The sequence below is a fragment of the Mirounga angustirostris genome, unplaced genomic scaffold (assembly GCF_029215605.1).
Source record: "Mirounga angustirostris isolate CCGP_5_RB_7025 unplaced genomic scaffold, mMirAng1.0.hap1 SCAF_17, whole genome shotgun sequence".
In the NCBI taxonomy this organism is placed as follows: Eukaryota; Metazoa; Chordata; class Mammalia; order Carnivora; family Phocidae; genus Mirounga; species Mirounga angustirostris.
The window spans coordinates 42,540,145-42,560,727 of NW_026991725.1; the positions used below are offsets into that span (position 1 = coordinate 42,540,145).

At 52.1% G+C, this 20,583-nt stretch overlaps 1 protein-coding gene across 1 annotated transcript in view; it reads left to right on the forward strand.

Annotated features, from left to right (window-relative positions):
- Positions 1-20,583, forward strand: part of CCDC40 (coiled-coil domain 40 molecular ruler complex subunit) — a 40,809-nt gene that overhangs the window by 10,279 nt on the left and 9,947 nt on the right. The window contains exons 9-16 of the mRNA XM_064583337.1: positions 216-299; positions 381-600; positions 7,194-7,351; positions 7,520-7,642; positions 10,195-10,316; positions 16,701-16,944; positions 17,038-17,220; positions 19,847-20,092. Of these exons, the coding sequence (XP_064439407.1) occupies positions 216-299; positions 381-600; positions 7,194-7,351; positions 7,520-7,642; positions 10,195-10,316; positions 16,701-16,944; positions 17,038-17,220; positions 19,847-20,092 (1,380 nt within the window). The remainder of the gene's footprint in view (positions 1-215; positions 300-380; positions 601-7,193; positions 7,352-7,519; positions 7,643-10,194; positions 10,317-16,700; positions 16,945-17,037; positions 17,221-19,846; positions 20,093-20,583) is intronic.

The window sequence follows — 20,583 nt, forward strand, 5'->3', positions numbered from 1 at the left end:
CACCACTCCAGCTCACTCTGTCTTTTTGCCAAAATGCGGACTCAGGTCTTCAGTGCCTGGGACGGGACCTTGAGTGCCCTTAGTCTGTGGCTGCCGGCGCAAGTCCCTGGCAGAAGTGAGGGGCACCCAGCGTGGAGTACGGGGGAGCGCTGGCGACTTAGGCTGCGCCCTGCTTGGGCAGGGGGGCAACCAGGCTTGCTTCTGCGTCGTTTCAGCCCCTGATGGTAAGGTTCCAGGCTGCGCTGAAGAGCCATCTTAACCGCCAGATAGAGAAGCTGAAACTGGAACTTCAAGAGCTGGTGCGTACCTGCCCGTCCAGCCTCCTGCCCAGCCGTGCGCCTCCGGCCCGTGACCCGCTCTCTCCCCCCCCCGCCCCCCAGAGTGTGGCCACCAAGCAAAGCCGCGTGCAGCGACAGGAGCTGGGCGTGGACCTCTACGGAGTCCAGCAGCACCTGGCCCGCCTGCAGATGCAGCTCGAGAAAAACCACGACCTCCACTCGGTTGCGGCGTGCGCCAGGCGGCAGAGGGAGGAGGAGCTTCAGAGCGCGCGCCTCCGCTACGCCAGGACCTGCGAGACCGCCAACGACGAGCGCAAGAAGCGTAAGGCTCGGGGTCCCGGTTGCCATGGCGCCCCGATCGCCAAGTGCCCTCGCAATCCAGTGGCGCACCCCCGCGTCCCACGGGCCCGCTCGTCCCGGAAAGGCATCCCTGCGTGCCATCCCAGGGCGTCGAGAAAAGCGCCATGTGGTCGTGTCCTGGGGGAGGTCGCAGCCTTCTAGGGAGGGAAGGCGTCGGTGTCTCAAAAGGCACCTGATTGGGCCAAGCAGCGAACAAGGCAGGCAGGCAGAGTCAACATTCGGAGAGGCCGGCCGGCTGCTGGAGGGGGGCAGGGTTTAAATAAGCGGGGACCCACGGATGCGGCCAATCCCGAGCACAGCGGCCCGGGGGATGGCCGCAGCCCCGGCTGTACGGCAGATCCTGGCGAAACCGGGAGGCTTGGGACCAGATGAGGCGATAGGTCTCTGCCCAGTAAAACACCTCCCTGCACAGGGCCAGGCTGTGGGCCCCGTGAACCCCCGCTTTGCGCACTCTGCTGTGATTGCTTCAGTCTGTGGGGTTTTTTGTTCCCAAGTTTGTTTATCAGCTGTGTGTGATTACCACAACCCACAGCGGGGAAAACAGCCTACGCAGAAAACAGAACCACACGGACACTCTAACTGTGGCGGCAAAGAGACATTTCCGACCCTGAGAAATGCAGAACTTTCTGGACTGACAGAGTCAGGCTAAGTGCTCCTTTATCTCCACCAAATTAACAGAAAATACCAGGAAGAGAAGAACGTGACATTCATGCAAAAACAATAAAGATGCTCCAGGTGGGACAGAATTTAGACCGACCTGAAAGAGGACCCAGGCCCCCCACGTGCTCCACACCAGCGCCACTCAGTGAAGGCTCAAAGTGTGGCCAGGCTTCTGGAGAGATGCAAACATCTTCTTGGACTTTGTGTCCTTTCTGGAGGTCACCAAAACACAGGAACAGAAGCTGTTCAACCAAGCAAGGATTCCAGAAACATTACCCTTTCTCCCTTCCGAGCACTAGGGAATTCGGTGCTGCCACTGCCCTGAAATATGGGTGTTTGCCGCTGGAGAATGTCCACGAGTGCGTGCCTCCCCTGGGAGAGAGTCACTGAAACTTCCCATCAAAATGCGATTGCTCGGCAGCGCCCCCAGACTGCAGGGGATGGGGCTGGACAGACAGAGCGGACGCCAAAAACAGAAAAGAGTGTGAGATTGTAGAGGACGTCACATCAGTAAAACGAGAGCACAGTGTTAGGTAAAAGGATACTTGGAATTAAAAAATATAACCATCCTCCCAAAAGAACAAAACAAAAGTCACTAAACAGACAAAGCAATACTGCCGAAAATTGAACTTGTAAACCAAAAGGCCAGTTTGAGGAGTTCTTCCCCGAACTCAGAGGGAAAACCCCAAGTGGTGGATGTTTTGAGAAGGAGATACAAGGCATGGGTGTGAGATCTGGAACCGTGGATGCCCATCAGACGGAAGTCCCAGGAGATCAGGGACGCTCACGGGCGACATCAGAGGAGAACATCAGCGTGAGCTCAGGAAAGGTGAGTCTTCAAATATAAAGGTGCTCGGAGGACCCGACAGCTGGAAAACAGAATGAACATACCTAGGCACAGCTGGTGAGATTTTTAAATTCCAAAGCTAAGGGAAAAAATGCTGCCGGGTTCCAGGCCGGACAGAATCATACTGCGGCAGGCGGAGAGCAACCTGCTGTCCCTGGCAGGAGCCCCTGGGGCGCACACAGCCAGGCACACACCCCCTGTTCAGCTGTTCTGCCAAGGCCCCGGATGTTGTGTTTCTTGCCTTGGTTTTTTGTTTTGTTTTGTTTTTTGAAGCCTTCCAGGTTATTCTAATGTGCAGTTGGGGCTGAGAATCACAGGTCTCAAACATAAATAACAGAGTAGCGATGCTCGGAACGTTGTAAGGGAAGAGGACAGAGTCCTGTCCACACAGAGATCACCGACTAGTTAGGGATTTAGTGGCAAAGGGAGTCCACGTATCAGGACTTCTGGATTCAGCGGAAAGCACTCCGATAAAACCCAGGACCTTGCATAGTTTTCATTAACAAGACCGAAAATCAAACATTCTACTCCAGAGGCCGAAAAAGAGCGAAAAACAAAACAAAACAAAACAGAAACAAAAGAGGTAGGAAGAGGGAGTTAATAAAGTAAAATAGCTGAAACTGGTACAAAAAAAAAAAAAAACGAGTTCGCCTGAGAGATAAAAATACTCCATTTTTGAAATGACCAACATGCTGAGTAAACTTCTGGCCTGCCCGGGGAAGAACAAAACGTGTGTCCTCCAAGTAGCAGCCCTGGGAATGAGGACAATTCAGAGGCATTATTGGTTTTCATTTCAAGAAGGCCACGCTCTGTACTGGGTTCATCATTGAAGAAACTGAAAACGTTGTCAGACATCGATTTCCCCTGAAAGCACCAGTTTGTTCGTTATGGACGGGTCCCCACTACTAACTGCAAAAGGAACAGACACCCCCCCCATGCTGTCCAGCCCTCCGGGGGGCGGGAAATCTGGGAAACTTCCCAGGCTGGTGTTAGAACGGGGAGGATAGCCCTGGCTGCAAACACGGACAGCCTCCAACACAGAAACTGCACAGCCATCCCACCAGGAGGCAAGAAAATCCTAAATAAATTAGTAGCAAACAGAGAAGGGTGGAATTCCTGTGGAATTCAGGAATCATTTGAAATTAAGAAAGCTGCTAATTTAAGGCATTCTATTAGTAAGTTAAAGGAGAGGGAAAAACAAAGGATTTTCTGGGTGGATGCAAAACGGGTCTTTGCAAACACTTACCATCCATCCTAAACTAGGTAGAAGGAAAGTTCTTTATAATGTTTTCAGAAACGAACCAGAAAACTGTCCTGAGTGGGAAACACTGGAGAAGGTACAGCTAGGATCAGGAGGGAGACGGGGAAGCCGCCCCAGGCCATGGGCACAGTCCCGGAGCCTCCAACAGGCAAAATAAATGAGGTGAGGATTTGGGACATGAAATTCTCATGCTTTACCAATCATATGATTGTTTCCTAGAAGATCCAAGATTACCAATAATAATTAAAAACAAAAACAAAAACCCAGTACTAGAAACAGTAAAGAAAGTAAAGTAGGTGAATGTCAGAGCTAGCATTTTCTCCTATCCCAGGAATATCCAGTTAAGAACTAAATTCAAAAAAAAAAAAAAACAAATCTCATCCATCATGATTATAACAACCATAAAATACCTAGAATAAACCTAACAAGAAGTGAGTGAGCCTATCCGGAGAAAAACAATAAAATCTCGCTACGGGACATAAAACAGGTTTCAATAAGTAAAGCTGCCTTGTTACTGGGAGGAAAGCTGCACGATACGGACGTGTCGCCTCTGTCCCAGTCAACATGCTGTTCAGTGCTGTTCCAGCTGAAGTCCACGATGGGGTATTTTGGGTGACCTTAAATTTATTTGACATAGGCGTGTATTTATTCACTTTCTTTTTTTTAATTTTATTTTTAAAGATTTTATTTTTATTTATTTATTTATTTATTTGACAGAGAGCGACACGGCGAGAGAGGGAACACAGCAGGGGGAGTGGGAGAGGGAGAGGCAGGCTTCCCGCCGAGCAGGGAGCCCGATGCGGGGCTCGATCCCAGGACCCTGGGATCATGACCTGAGCCAAGGCAGAGCTGAACAATTGAGCCACCCAGGTGCCCCTATTTATTCATTTTCAAGAAGTAATCACTCAAAAGTCGAGAGCTCTGGGATGGGAAGTCTCCTGCCTCCCCTTCCCCCAGGACCCTCCACAGAGGCACCCAGGGCCAGGGGGCGGGGGGTGGAATTGGTTCTCGTGTGTTTCTTTAAAGATGTTTTTGCGTATAAAAGCAAAGTTACGAGGGTATCTTTTTTTTAAACAAGTAGCTTTGTGCCATACCCACGCTTCCCGCTTCCCGACGTGTGCTCGAGAAGATTCTGTATCAATACGTAAAAAGCTCCCATCCTGCACAAATTGATCTTAAAGTTTACTCAGGAGATTAAATGCACAAGACTACCCAAGAAAATTTTGAAAAGGAAAGATAATGAAGGAAAATAGTCTTATCAGGTGTCAAAACACGGTATCAATCTACAGCAGTAAAACCAGAACGGCACCAAAGGGGAAGAAGCACGGATGGTGGAGAGCAGAGGATGCTGGGGAGCTCATGTGGGGATCCAGCCATTTTCTGCAGGTTAGATAAACAGACAGACTGCATCTCTAAGCCAATACATATTTGCTTGACCATTTGGCCATCTTAAATGCATACTTAGACCCCTATTTCACACTATACAAAAAATAAAGTCTGCAGTAAATATTTAAGAAAATCACAGAAGCATTACAGGAATATGTAAGGCCGCTGTAGTTGTTGTTGTTAATCATCTTGGGCTGAGGCGGGTCTCCGGAGCGTGATGTGAAGTACGAGGCCACAGAGGAGGAATTTGACAGTTTTGTTTATACAAAAACATGAAAATTATCAAGAAGCATGACGAAGTTAAAAGACAAACACAAGTTGGGGGCAAACCCCATTTGCACATCCGTGACAACCTCCATATGTTCCGAGTTACTTTTCCGTTGCCAGGAAACAAATTCCCACAGACTTCAGGGCTCAACACGAGCCCGTGTGTCTGCACGCCCACACGGCCCGAGGTCAGAGGCCTGGTGTGGCCGACTGGGCTCCCCTCATGGGTATCCCAAAGCCAAACCCTAGAGCTGGTTGGCTGGGTCTCTTGGGAACACCCGGGAAAATCCGACTCCAGCCTCGTTCATGTCTTTGGCAGAATTCAGCTCCTCAGGGTTGTAGGACTGACGGGCTGCTTCCTCTCGGGGCTGTCCGCAGGGGCGGTTCTCAGCTCCTGGAGGCCTCCCACGTCCCTTGCCATGGGCCCCTCCCTTCTTCGGGCCAGCTTTGCAGAGAATTTCCTTCTCATCGAATCCAGTTCACCCTGAGAATCTCCCTCACTTCCTCTTTCGCCACCAGCTGGACACCACTCTCTGCTTTAGATGGACTCACCTGCTTAGGCCAGGCCCCGTAATTTCCCTTGGGACAGATAAGCAACATCATCACAGCAGTCACAGCAGGTGGCAGAGGCCCTGGGAGGCGTCTTCAAGTTCTGCCCACCCTGCCTTGATCACATCAAGAGTTCCTAGAAGCCGCCCAGTGAGAGGCAAACATCCCAATAGCTGTGTGGCCAAGGACATGAGCAAGCGATTTGGAGGAGGGACAAACATGGTCATTAAAACAGTGAAACTAGGTTCAACTGCACTGATATTTATGCAGATTTAAACAAGCACTGGAAGTACTGACTTTTTGTTACTCAGTGAAGCAAAGCAGGGTTGAACTCAGCGCTCTTAAGGAAGGGTCGACGTGAGTCTCGCACGTTTTAGGTGGGAGGGTGAATCGGTCAGCTCGGCGGCCGTGGGGGCTTGTTTTCTCATGTCCTGGGGGCTGGAGGTCCGAGAGCCAGGCGTGGGCAGCACTGGTTCCTCCCAAGGCCTATCTCCCGGGCTTGTAGCCACGGCCTTCTCCCGGGGCCTTCTCCCCGGGGCCTCACCTGGTGGTCCCTTGTGCGTCTGCGTCCTGATCTCCTCTCCTAAGGATACCAGCCACGAGGGGTTAGGCCCCACTCACAGGACCTCATTTTACATTAATTACCTCTGTGAAGACCCTCTCTCCAAATGCAGTCTCCGCCCCGGCCTGCTCTGACCACAACACCTCCCTGTCCCTGCTTCTGCTCCCCACCCCCATAGTTCCTACCCACGCAGGAGCCATAGAATTGGCCAGCGTTGGAATTTTTACAGTCACCTTGGGTGCAAAGTAATGTGTTTCAGGGTTAAGCTACACCCTTCAAGGATGCCTGCCACTCAGCGGGGTGAATTTATATTTCTATTCTATAAATCGGTGTTCTGCGTGCATTTATCCACCTATAAAGGAACGCTCTATGCAAGACAGCAAATGACTCTTGATTTAGAGTTAGCTCCCTAAACGAATTGGTAATCTGGCTTCATAAATCAATCTCCCGTGAGTTTTGTTAAAAGGAGTCGGTTCCTCGGGGTGCGGTCTCCTGCGAGCGCTGGACGGAAATCCGCCATGTGGCTCTGAGTGGGGAGTGGAAGTGCTGTGCTGGTGAGCCTGGCCCATGAGGAAAGCTCCGGTGCTCCTGGCCTGTGCCCCCACATGGCCATTTCAGTCGGGGGGCCGGGGGGGCTGTGGCAGAGCTCAGCGCCCCCTTGGGTGGGTTTCCTCCCAGGATGTGGGACTCTACCTAAGATTGCCAATGGCTAAGCGGTAAGAAATCTGTAAGACTAACGCGAGGCCTCGTAGCCTGACAGTGTCTCAGCAGATCCTTAGGCACGGGGAGGGCCTCTAAGACACAGCGGGCAACCGAGCGGCTCGTGGTGATGCTGGACACGGATTACCTACATCTTTGTCTCTCCAACTAGGCTGTAAGGCTTTGATGGCAAAGTCTGAGTCTTTGTGGGTGGGACCCACAACAGGCTGGGTCCACAAGGGCAGCCAGAGAGCCTTCCGGAGCTCTGGGCCCCGAGACAACATGTGTGGGATGCTGAGCGGCCTTCCCCGTCCTCCCCCGCAGTGGCGGCTCTGCAAGCCGAGTTGGAGAGCCTGGCTCTGCATCTCTTCTACATGCAGAACATAGACCAGGACTTGCGCGACGACATCCACGTGATGAAGCAAGTGGTGAAGAAGTCCGAGGTGGAGCGAATGCGGGCCGAGGTGGAGAAGAAGAAGCAGGTACTCTCGACTTCAACGCATTTGCCATTACCCCCAAACCTTCGATTTCCCAAAAGTCTCTCCGCTCAGCCTCCTGCTTAGGAGGCTGCGGCCGGCCTGGGGTTCGCTGGCTTGGGTTGGAAGTTGGTGGAGGAGTATGCTGGAGGGGCCCGTGGTCTTGTTTCCCAGGACCTTCACGTGGACCAGCTCACCACCAAAGCCAACCAGCTGGAAGAGCAGATCGCGCTGCTGGAGGCTCAGAGCTCTGCCCAGGCCGAGGACACGCGGGCTCTCAGGAAAGCCGTGAGCGAGGTAGGAGCATCACCACCGCGCTCGGCTTCGGGACACCCACTTAGTGCCTGCCGCAGGGCGCCGGCTCGCTGCCGAGGGCCAGGTGGATGCAGCTCCCGCCGCCGCGGTGTGCCTCCTGAAGCAGCTCAGGCTGACCCGTGGTGGGGACGGTGGGGACGGTGGGGCGGGGCCGTTTCTATTCGGCCACAGCCAGTGGTAGCTCGGAAGGCCTCCGGGAAGCCGGACATCTGAGTCTGCTTGTCGGCCGGGTCCTCACGGGAGTGGCCTCTTGCCTCCCTAACGAGGCTGAGCCCCGGCGGGAAGGACTCAGTGCAGCACCATGTTCCGAGGTCGACACCAGGAACCAGCACTGCCACGTCTTCTTCTTCTTTTTTTTTTAATCTGTGCATCACCATCTGCGCTCGTGTGCGCAGGAACGACACGAAGGAAACAAGCCACTTTTACTGGGGAAAAGAAAACGCTTGCAGAAATGGACAGGCACACCTGGGTCCGTGTGGGAAAGTGGCCCGGGCTCTCCAGCCTGTGGGTCTAGAATGTGTTCTGATTAGAATTTCAGGGGGAAAAAAGGCAGTTTTTAGTTAGCAAAGAGATTCTGAGGTTTATCCGAAGCATACATTCGGAGGACTGGCCAGGAATTGTTTGGGAAAGGGAAATTCAGGACGGGTTTTGCCCAGAACGGAGGGGTCTCCTGAGATGTGGGACTTGCTGTGCTAAAGGCAGGAGAGTCCCAGACACACCAGGCTGGCGGGTCCTCCTGACGTTGCCCTACCAAATATTGCCCACTCTAAAGCCTGGAAGGTGAAATGATGTGTCCCTGTGGTCTGGGATAGACAGGCGGGCCATGGTAGCCTATGAGTAGACCCCCAAAAGAAGCAAAGGTTTACATAAAACTTGAGTGGATTATAAATTAATGGAGAACACATGAATCATGCACAGCAGACTAGGGACATTTGGTTAATCATTTGGGGAAAAATCAAATCTTTTCCTCATACCAGACATGAAAATGAATTCCAGATGGGATCAAGAATGTAAATGGGGGAAATGTACTGGAAGAAAATACAAGAAAAATATTTTTTTTTAAAGATTTTATTTAGTCATTTGACAGAGAGACACAGCAAGAGAGGGAACACAAGCAGGGGGAGTGGGAGAGGGAGAAGCAGGCTTCCCGCCGAGCAGGGAGCCCGATGCGGGGCTCGACCCCAGGACCCCGGGATCATGACCCGAGCCGAAGGCAGACGCTTAACGACTGAGCCACCCAGGCACCCCAAGAAAAATATTTTTTAAATCCAGAGTTGCAGAGGCCTTTCTAAACCTAGCGCAGAGAGCAGACACTCTAACGGAGCTGATGGGGAGGGCGATGCACGCCAACCACAGACCCTGGAGGTTGAGGGTGCCGCCAACAACATGAAAAGACGGGAGACCCACCAGGGAGTTTGGTGGTGGGAAGAGATTGTGCAAATCAGTAAGAAATACCCCATGCCCGGTTCTACCGCGGGATGGTCGTGGACACACACACACACGAGCTTACGCCTCCCGGTGCCTTCTGCCCCTCCCTGCTGGGTGTGTTCCCTCCAGGCAGGGCTGCCCCGCGTCCTGTTCCTTTTGCCTTCCTGCACCTGGAGCAGCACGTGGCCCATAGCAGGTGCACCAGAGACACTGAATGAACGGATGAGGAGCCCTTGATAGCCCGAAACCAGCGCAGGGGGGAGTGGCGCTCCCAGGCGGGTAGCAAAAACACATGTGCTCCCCTACACCCCCCACCCCCCAAAACTCCCCTGCCCCCTCCTAAATATCACCTGGGCTTCATGCCAAGGAAACTACTGAAGAGGCATGCAAGTAAAACTTTTTTACATTAAAAACTCCACAAGCAAAATGAATAGAGATTCAGTGGGGACACTGTGTTGGGTATGATGGCAAAGTCCCAAGGGGAGGGCATTGGTTACAAAAGTCATGGTATATCCGTGCAGTGGAAGACTGTCCCAACAATCAAATAATACTTGCTGACATGGAAACCTGGGCACAACACGCTAATTTTTAATTCCAGGTTATAAAACAACATAGAGAATACGATGACGCACGTGCATGCACAGGGCCTGACGGACGCTCCCACGGAGCTGCCAGGTCATTCTCGACAGCACAAGCTCTTACGGGAGGGGGTCTCAGGCACAGAGGCTGTACCCATCTCTTGTGACCGAAACTCTGGCCTGTGGACAGGACTCATTGTGAGAATCAGCGACACCCTCCCACCCCCGGCGTCCGGGGTCCGGGTACGATGGGTGCCCGTCCCTGCTGGACACCTTCTTCTCCTCCTCGACCCCCTGGCACTGAGTGCCTTGGGGCGCGGAGTCAGGGCTCAGGTGGGCGTTTCGATGTGTCTTTAGAGCTGTGTTTCTTTTCACATTTATCCTTTTGCTGGTGCGTGGTAAGAAAAGCAAGGGTAACGCAGGGAAAGGAGATGATTCAGGACATTTGGGGCTTTCGGACATTCTCTTGGGGCCTTGAGCGTAATGAGGTTAGACCAACGTCCACGTAACCCTGACTGTCCACCGCAGGCCTGCACGGAGATAGACGCCATCAACATGGAGAAAAGGCACATCCTGCAGCAGTGGGCCACCTGCCTGGTGGGCATGAAGCATCGCGACGAGGCCCACAGGACCATCCAGGAGGCACTCAGGTATGGGCACACCCGGGAGGGCCTCCGGCTGCCCTGCAGTTGCACCGCGGAGGTGGGGGCCGCTGCACCCCGACCTCCTCCCAGGTGCGCCCACAGCGCCCTTCCTGCTGGATCTGCTGGGACAAAGGGGGTGCACCTGCGGCCCCACAGCCTCAGCTTCCGCCCTGCAAGCTCCCTATTGTTCACCAACGTTCAACGTTTCTTAAGTCTTTTCAAACTTTCTGCGGTATCAGGAGCAGCAGAGATTTTGTGCTCAGACTTCCTGGGAAGATTAGGACAAACGGTGAGAGAAGGAGAAAGGGGTATTTATCTCCGGGAAGGAAGGGTGTCCCTCTGCTTTGCTTTTCACCACCTGTGTGCGGAAACCATCCCTGGGCCATTGTTCTGTGGAGGGCCGCGTTCCAACCGCAATCCTGTGTTAATCTCCCCGCCAGGGGGAAGGAAGAGGGCCCTCCTCCAGTCCCCTCCGTCCCGCCGGTGTGGCTTGGCCAGGGAGTCGGGCGCAGGGGTTCCGGGCCCAGTGCTGCCTCAACTCCCCAAACCGCCCCAGGTGATGGGGACCGAGATGCGGTGGCCGGGTTCCCGAGGCAGCGCACGGCGCCCGCACCCGGCACCGAGCCTGGCGGAGGGCAGAAGGATGAATGAACCGCTCTCGTCAGCCCTGCAGCACGGTCTCTGGTGCTCAGACAGCTGGGAGGCACTGCTCCTCTTTGGTCCTGTGATGAAGAAAAAAGAACAAAACAACCCCCCCCCGCAAACGAGGCACACACGCGCCGTGGTAGCTCGCTGCATACACACCGTCGTGGGCCTTGCTTTTCTCATTTGCCGACAGGTCCCAGAGGTCTTTCCGAATCTCAGCGTGACGACTGGTCATTGCTTCCTTCCCCACCGCGGAGTGCGCCGCGGGGCCGCGTCTGGGGGAGATTCCCACCGGGGCGGGGAGGTTCCTCGCGGTCTGACTTGGCTGCAGGGCTGCACCCACGCCCAGGAGTATTATAGTCTACATTACGCTATAGCATTGCCTTCTCTGTGAGCCTGGACCTCTGGGGGACGGACATGCACAGACCTGGCAGGTATTTCCCCACAAGGCCGTGACAGTCACACCCCACCGGGGGTTCCAGAGCCTGGCGAGATTTCGGCCGTCAGGATGGCGCCCATCTGACTAACAGAAAAAAAAAAAAATCATGTTTTTGAACACTTTTTTTTAAAACTCTCTTTTTTTAATTTTAATTTTTTTCAGATTTTATTTTTAAGTAATCTCTGCACCCAACATGGGGCTCAAACTCACAACCCTGAGGTCGAGTCACGTGCTCTACCGACTGAGCCAGCCGGGGAGCCCCCTAAAATATGTTTCTAAAATATGCACCCATGGAAGGTTGGGTGGATATTTTAGCAAAATAGGTGCACGCTCACACACACACGCACACGCACACACCTGTGCACACTCGCGCACGATGCCCCTAACAACAAGGGATGGGAAGTCTGGTTCAGCGTCCCCCCTAAAACCACACTGTGGCCCAGAGGAGTGAGGTCGCCTTCAAAGCACGTTGCCCACGTGGGCTGCTGTGAAGGGCGTAACTGCAGAGATGCGCCATCTGCAACCATACGGGTCTGAAGAAGGAAGTCTGAGGCAGATTAACCAAGGTCAGGACATCGCAAGAATAACATACAGCGTCGCTTATGGCTTGCAGGCCAGTTCAGCGACTGAACTAAATGCCAAACACCAGCTGGTAGCATGTAGACCGGTTTAGAAGATGCAGGAAGCTCGCAGTGTCCTGGCTGATGGTCGGGACGATGGGGCACGAGGCCAGCACCCCAGTCGCCGTCTGGGCGTGGCAGGACCCTATACCCAGGGGAGTCCCCTGGCCCAGAAGCCGGGTTTTGCTATCATGTCGTGAGTGCGTCTGTGTCCTCAGGGTCGGCTCGCAGGGATTGGGTCCACCAGACGCTGCCAAGTTATGCGTGTCTGCTAGGAAATGTGAGCACCAAAGGGGCTAATGCTTGATCCTTGGGCCGGCAGAGTGTCGCCCGTGGGAAAGAACATGAGGCCGGCGATAACCGGGTCACTGCTCAGGGAGTGTTGAGGCCCCGGGCCCCACCAGCCTCCTGCTTCTTCCAGAGCACCGGGCAGTCCACTCACACGCTTGCCTCTGCCTTGATGGCCCTTTGCCGTCACCCGCCCACCCCGTCTTCCCTTCTGACACCTGTGTGATTTTTCCCAATAACATGATGCCCTCAATCAGGTTCCAGCCAAATTCTGCAGTCTCTTTGTCGGGACGATGGGATCTCTGCATCGATGCCGAGTCTACAATTTAACTCTTAGGAGACAATCTGATCTCCCAGTGCTTGGGGTGGGGGGCATCATAACATTGCCCCCATGGGTCTCGTCCATGAGCTGCACGTTGGGCCAAAAGCCCCAACGTTTCTGGTCTGCGCTTTCTTGCTGGTCTCCCTGTGCCGCGGGGGCACTGTCATGACCGATTGGGGGAGATTGGACCCATGCGTGTGGTTCAGCTTCAGTTACTGGGTCCAGAGCTAATAACTGCCCCGGGATGTTGAGCTGTAGCCGAGGGGCCTCCAGACCCCCAAGCAGATTCCCTCTCAGCCCTTGACTGGATCAGGCCCAACCTGTGGGCCTTGTCCTAGAGTCCATCCGTGTCTGTCCCATTTCTTTTCCTTTTTTTTTTTTTTTAAGATTTTATTTATTTATTCATGAGAGACAGAGAGAGAGAGAGGCAGAAGCAGAGGGAGAAGCAGGCTCCCCGCAGAGCAGGGAGCCCGATGCGGGACTCAATCCCAGGACCCTGGGATCATGACCTGAGCCGAAGGCAGACGCTTAACCAACTGAGCCACCCAGGCATCCCCTATCCCATTTATTTTCTATTAGTATCTGTTGATCAACAAAGTTTTTAAAGTGTGTTATTTTTATTTCATTTATTTTTGTAATTATTATTGTTTTTTTAGTAGGCTCCACGCCCAGCATGGAGCCCAGAGTAGGGCTTGTTTTTCAAGATGGCAGCCCGAATATCCAAGGTCTCCATGGGTTTGTCTTCCATGTCTAGGGAGAAAGAAGACCTTTCCCAGAAACGCTTTCTAATCTCTCTTGAGCTTAATCCCATCAAGTTTCATCCCTTCCACTCTACAGGAACCATGTTAAATCATATACATTGACTAAATTGAGTGATCAATTCTCAGTCTTCATGTTACTTGACCTATCAGCATTTGATCTTTTCCCTTCATGAAACTCTTTTTTTTCTTTTTTAAGTAGGCTCCACGCTGAAGGTGGAGCCCAACTCGGGGCTTGAACTCACAACCCTGAAATCAAGACCCGAGCTGAGATGGAGAGTCGGGTGCTTAACCGACTGAGCCACCCAGGTGCCCCACTAAAGTGTGTTTTTTAAAAATAATCTTTATCGAGGATAAGTGATCACATTCTAGGAAATCTGAAAAACAGAGAAAAAGGTTTACAAATACCACTGTCTTTTTCCTTTGGTGACAATGACAATTTATTAGCATTTTGGGCACTCACAGGCATCTCTTCTCCTGTGCGTATGTCTTACCGCGTGTTCAGACTTCTGTCATGCAATTTGTGACTGTGTCTTTTTAAATTGGTCGTCTTATTTTTATTGTCAAATTTTAGACATTTATAAGGCTGTTACTTCCTAAAAAAGAAAATGAGTAGTTTTTTCATTTTAAGTTGGGTTTATTGAGGCTAATTTATGTACAGATTTCTTATGTACAAAAGCTCTCCCTCTTCGGTGCACAGCTCTGTGAGTTTGGCAGATGGACAGAGGCAAGTACCCCGGTGCCCTCAAGATAAAAGGCTGTTTCCTTCGTCCCCAAGTCAGTATCCTCTCCCCACCTCCAGCCCGTGGTGAACACTGATCTGCTTTCTGTCCTGCCAGCCCTGTCATTCCCAGGATGTCCGGTAAATGGAATCACACAGTGTGCATCTTTCCTCGGCTGGCTTCTTCCACTCGGCATGCTGCTTCTGAGTTTCATCCCCACGTGGGATGGTGCGAGATCAGTGGTTTGTTTCTTGTTATTGCCGAAGAGTGCACCACTGTGTTCATCGGGTCACCAGTTGATGGATTTCCCTGTTTTTTTTTTTCCAGTTTTGGGGTGTCATGGGTAGAGCTACCATGACAGTCTACCAGACAGACAGACAGACAGACCATGACAATCTGTACAGGTCTTGGTGTGGACGTGTGTTTCCCTTTCTCCTGGGTGAGTGCCCAGGCACGGGATTGCTGGTTCGTGCATATTTTGCTTTATAACAAACTGCCAATGTGTTTCCCAATTTGGTCTGTTCCGTTTTGCATTCCCTCCCACAGTGGGTGAGATTCCCAGTTACTCCCCCGTCCTCACCAACACTTGGTATTGTCAATCATTTTAATTTTAGCCATTCAATTCAGCCACTAGTCGATGAGTCGTGGTATCACATGGAGGTTTAAATTTGCATTTCCCTGATGACTAATGATGTTGAGCATCTTCTCATGTGCTTATTTGCCACCCATATACCTTCTTTGGTGAAGTGTCTTTTGCTCATTTTTAAATTGAGTCGTTCATCTCATTATTGAGTTACAAGAGTTCTTCATATATTCTAGATACAAGTCCTCTCTCAGATGTGTGCTTTGAAAATATTTTCTCCCGGTCTGTGGCTTTGTCTTCCCATTCTCACGACAGTGGCTTTGGAAGAGCAGAGGTTTAAATGTTGATGAAGCCCAATTAATTAATTTTTTTTCATAGCTCATGCTTTTTATGTCCACTCAAAGAAATCTTTGCTTGGCTCAGGGTCATGAAGATCCCTCCTGTGTCTCCTGCTAAGTTCTTCCATGTGGGTACATGGCCCATTCCAAGTTAATGCCTGTCGCAGCATGAGACCCAGGTTCGGTCTGTTTGCACGCCTGTGTCCAGCAATCCTAGCACCGCTGCTGAAAAGACTGTCCTCTCTCCATTGAAGTACCGTGTCACCTTTGTCAAATATCAATTGGCCGTGTGTGTCTGCATGTTGGTGTGTCTATTTGTGGACTCCTGATTCTGTTCTTTCCATCTAGCTATTCTTTCACCGATAATACCACATTGTCCTGATAACTACAGCTTTATAGAAAGTCTTAAAATCAGATCCTGGGAGGCCTTGTACTTCTTTTGCGAAATTATTTGGGCTATTTGAGATCCTGTAGGTTTCCATATATAAATTTTAGAATTAGTTTGTCAATTTCTAGAAAAAAATATACTTACTGAGATTGTAATTAGAATTGCGTTGAGTCTAGAGATCTTTTGGGGGAGACTAACGCCTTAACAATATTGAGTCTTCTGCTGAATAAACATGGCATATCTCCCCGGTATCTTTTAAAAACTGTGTACAGATGTTTTTTGCTACACTGTTGAAATTAGGGGGAAAAAGGGCCAGAAAACTGGAAAGAAGCTAACTGTGTATCAGTGAGGAGGCTTAAATTATGGCACGGTCATCATTTGGAATACCATCTGGTCATTGAGAAGAACCGAGGAGATTTTTATGTGCACTGCTATTGAATATCTTTAAGATAGCACAAGAAAAAGTAAGGTGCAGAACGTGATCTACTAAGCTGCTATTTGTAACTGTTTCATAGACACAGACAAACATAATGCTTATAAAAGCATGAAATAGATCTGGAAAGACATTTAAGAAATAACTGGTTGCTTGGGGAAGAGAATTGAAGGCCTGGGGATAGACATGAGAAAAATATGGAAGGTGTTATTCCGGTTCAAGGAGAAAGTACTTTCTGATTTTTTCAATAAGAACTTATTCAAAGGATAAGATACTGGAGGTGGAGAAAGGCTTTTTTAGAGCAGAGCAGTAGGACGTCTCAGAATGTGGGGGAAACAATGTCTCACACACAAAGGAAAACTCTACTCTCCAGCACCTGTCTGTCTGACTTGACGTTAATTACAGGTATTCGCACAGCCAGTGTGCAGAGGGGAAAGGACAGAGTTTGGAGTGATGCCCACGGGTGCTCCTCCCAGCCACGCCACGCACTATGGCCACTGGGCATGCCGCTCAAGGGCTCTGAGCTCCAGTGCTCACGCGTATGAAACTGGAATAGCACACTCCCTTTCCTGGATTGCTCCCCTGACCAGCAAGTGTGGGCGGATCTGGCCCCTGGGACGACGCCTGGCCCCTCTGGCCCTTCTCCCTTACTCTCTGTCTTAGAAGAGTCTTAGGCTTGGACTCAAAGTGGGCAGTGGTTCTGTGACTGTGTCAGGAAGCAGTCGTCGAGATTGGCTACTGGTAAGGGTTGGGTTCCCACTCATCCCTCTCCACTGGGGGAGCCCCCCGCAAGCGGGCACAGCCACATGCATGAGTGCTCTGCCGACCCAGCTTTGCTCTCTCAATCCCGACAGCGAATGCCAGCACCAGATCACATCCATCGACGGGGAGATCGAGGCCTACAAGAAATCCATCATGAAGGAGGAAGAGAAGAATGAGAAGCTGGCGGGCATCCTGAACCGCGAGGAGACAGAAGCCAACCTGATGCAGAAACTAACCACGCAGTGCCTGACCAAGCAGGAGGCTCTGCAGAACGAGTTCAACACCTACCGGCTGGTGCTGCAGGACACGGAGGACACGCTGGGCAAGGCCCAAGTGGTACGACCGTGTCCCTCAGCCCATCCAGGGCGCGTCCCCGCGGCCTCCCTCCCCCCCCCCCCCCCAGCGCCATCCCTGCCCCTTCCTTTCCAGGAGTACGCGGCCACCATGGGCGACCTGCAGTCGGTCCACCAGACCATCCGGCACGAGCTAGAGCTGAGGCGGAGGATGGACGCCTCCATATTGGAGAAGCTGCAGGGGCACATGACCTCCAACAAGATGACCAAGTACTTCCATCAGATCATCCTGAAGCTCCGGAAGCAAAAGACCAACCTGGTACGCCTCCCTCCCGCTGCGGCCACGAGGGCCGGGCGCCTGGGCCGGGGCGAGCCAGGGGCGCTCAGCCGGTCTGTTCACTTCCCACTTGGTTCTCGTTGTAGAAGCGAGCCTTTTAATTGTAGAAAACCTGGAAATACAGAGGCATAAAGAGGAAAATGAGACCTCTATAATCCCACCGTCCAGAGATAACCTCTTCCAACATTTTGGTGTATTTCCTTCTGGAACTTTTTCTAAACACACACGCTCAAACTCACACAGGCAACCACACACATATAAACATCCCGATGTGAACACGAGCCGACCCATACAAATGTACTCACCCACTCGTGCAAGCACACCCGGGAACACGCTCACGCGCACACGCCTTAAACAACATGGGACTCTTACTATGTATCAGTTTTCAGGTCTATTCTAATCCATTTTCATTCACTTTACTGAAATATGACACACAGTAAGTGTGGGACTCCACGGATTTTCTCACTGAGCAGATACTGTTTTATTTTACTTTTTGGCCACATTCAACATAACATTTTCTGTGAAATATTCCTCAAAAACCTACATTTTCCTTTCTGCATGACATTTCATCATGCAAATGTATGTATTGTGCTTGAAAATTCTCTGGTTAGACACTTCAAGGTGTTTATAGGCTTTAAATGTTATCAACAACTCCACTCTGGACATGCTTGCCATACATCTGTGTCCACACTTCTGAGGACAAGCTGCTATGCCCGAAACCCAGGGTCACAGGTTCCCGGCCCAGGAACCTCCTCCAACAAGAGCTCTCTCTTGCTCTCCCAGGGGTCTTACTTTGCTCTGAGCTGTGGTCAGGGGTCCCTGTGTCCTTCCTTGAATCGTTTCTTTGCCTCGTCCCGTGGTGTGACCCCCCCCCAGTGTCCCCTGGCTCGGTGGGCCCACTTGCCGTGGCCCGCACCAGGCCTAGGGCACCTCCCAGCAGACGGCCTGCCCCAGGGCGCCCCTCAAGGCTCAGGAGGAGAGGCGCCCGCTCGGCCTGCCTGCACGTAGCAGCAACCACACGGACGTTTCCTTGCTCTCCAGCTCACCAGAAGCTTCCATCCGATGGGTGGGAGATGAAGGGGTGTGGGCCCTCCCAGCCTGCGGTTAAGAGCATGAGTCCTGCTCCTGCGTGATCCTGGCTCTACCTTTACTCTCTCCCTGTACGAGACACCTGGCAGGTGTTGGAGGATTAGATCTAACCGTTCATTACAATGACAACAAAGGGGCTGGGGAGTCAGAGGCCGTGCCCCTGCATGTCAGCGATTGATGGCCATTGTTGGCAGGTGGATACTGGCCAGGAGGAGGCTCAGCTGACACAGCTGGGGGGCTCACCTGTCCTTCCGGGGGGGTGGGGCTGCTGTCTACCTGGCCGGCACCCTGAGGCGCCCCATCCCTCCTGGACACCTGGGAGGAGGGCAGCTTGCTCCAGGCCTGGTTATAGCAAGGAAGTGGGGAGACAGGGCTGGAGCCAAGACTGTGCTCAGCCAGGTCTCCTTGGGAGGTCCTGTCTGATGCTGGGGGCGTCCCACTCATCCTTTCTCTGGGAAGTGGGGGCAAGACTACCTGCTGGGAGCAAAACTAGGGGCCCGTGCTGTACCAGAGAAGATAAGGAGCATGGTGTGTGTGAAGTCACCTGCCAGTCCTTCTGCCAGGCTGCACTCGTGGACCCCCAGACCCCCAGGCCCCGGGCCACCCCGGCAAGTGGCACACACACTACCACCAATGTCCAGCAGAGGGCAGTAAAGAATCTTCGTCCCACAAATTTGTCCATTATGATTGACTGCCCCAGAGATGCAAGTCTAGCTCTTTAAAGGGGATACTTTTTCCAAACTGTTCAAAAAACCCCCTGGGATCTGGAACTGGGGTTCAGAGGGAGGGCAGGCACGGGTCTACCATGGGTCTACAAGTTAGTGCAGGAGCAGAACTGATGTCCCAGGAGAGGCCAGAGTATCTCAATAAGAGTGAACAGTCCAGGAGCAGAGCTGAGGGAGTCCAGGGAGGCTGGCTGGTCCATCTGGTGACCAAAAAGAGACTTAGGAACGGGAGCCCCCGTAGGGCGGCAAGCATGGGGGGCAAGGAGGAAGGTGGGAGCCCCTGTGAAGACCCGGCTATCCCAGACGGTCCTGGCAAAGAGACAGGTTGAACTTGCCACAGCATTACTTAGAACAGGAACACTGGTGATAGACTGCAAGCCCAGAGAGGAAGGAATCCGTTTCCTTCACCAAAACATACCAGCTGTCTAGACCAGCCCCTGGGCACTGAATTCAGAACTGTGGGACAGGACGGAAGCAGGACTGCTGACAACAACCACGACTCGCTTCCTGGGTTATAAGTATAAGGGACTATTACACGGCCACTAAAAGTGAAATGAGCATACAAGTCAAGATTGAGCTCATTAAAAAGTGGCTTACAAACATATGTGTAGAGTGTGATCCTGTCTTTGGTTTGGGCAGAAGGCGGGGGGGGGGGGGGCGTTATATTTATAAAGACTAGAAGGAAGGAGAGGCGGACCTGTGGCAGATGCTCAAGGAAATGAGAGGCCAGCCAGCTCATTTAGAGCCCCCCAGGGAAAAAGAATGTTCAGACATGTTTCCTTTTGCTAATGCAGGTGACACATCTTTCCAAAATTGACGGCGACATTGCTCAGACCACCCTGGACATCACAAACACCAACTGCAGGCTGGACATGCACCAGAAGACACTGGTCGAGCTCGACAAGGAAGTGAAAAAGGTCAATGACCTCATCACCAGCAGCGAGAACGAGATCTCTAGGCGCACAATCCTGATTGAGAGAAAGCAAGGCCTCATCAACTTCTTCAATAAGCAGCTGGAGCAGATGGTTTCTGAGCTGGGGGTAAGACCTCCGGGCCAGGAGAGGTTGCCCCTGGTTGGTATTTGTGCCACGGAATAGAGCCACTCCTTTCCCCACCCCTTTTATGGGTGACATGGCGAGAGCGCGGAATGCCCCAAGTCAGGGGCTGCCTGTGAACCTTCTCCTGTCAAGGTCCAGATAGTAAATATTTCAGGCCGGTCAGTCTCTGCCGAAGCTACTCACCCCTGCTGTCACGGCCAGAAAGGCAGGTGATAAGTAAATGGGTGTGTGCAATAAAGCCTTATTGGTGGCCCCTGGAATCTGACCATATAACTTTCACCTGGCACCAAATGTTCTTCTTTCTTGCCAAGCAAAGGCAGCGGGTGGGAATTGACCGCTGCTCTGAGTGATCTGATGAGTTTGAGGCTTGAAGTCCTATAGGTTACCCAGGTATCCCTAACGAGGGGGCACCACCATGGGCTTCAAGTCCAGGAGTAAAATGGTCAGCTGGGCACGGTTTTAGGTAGACCCTG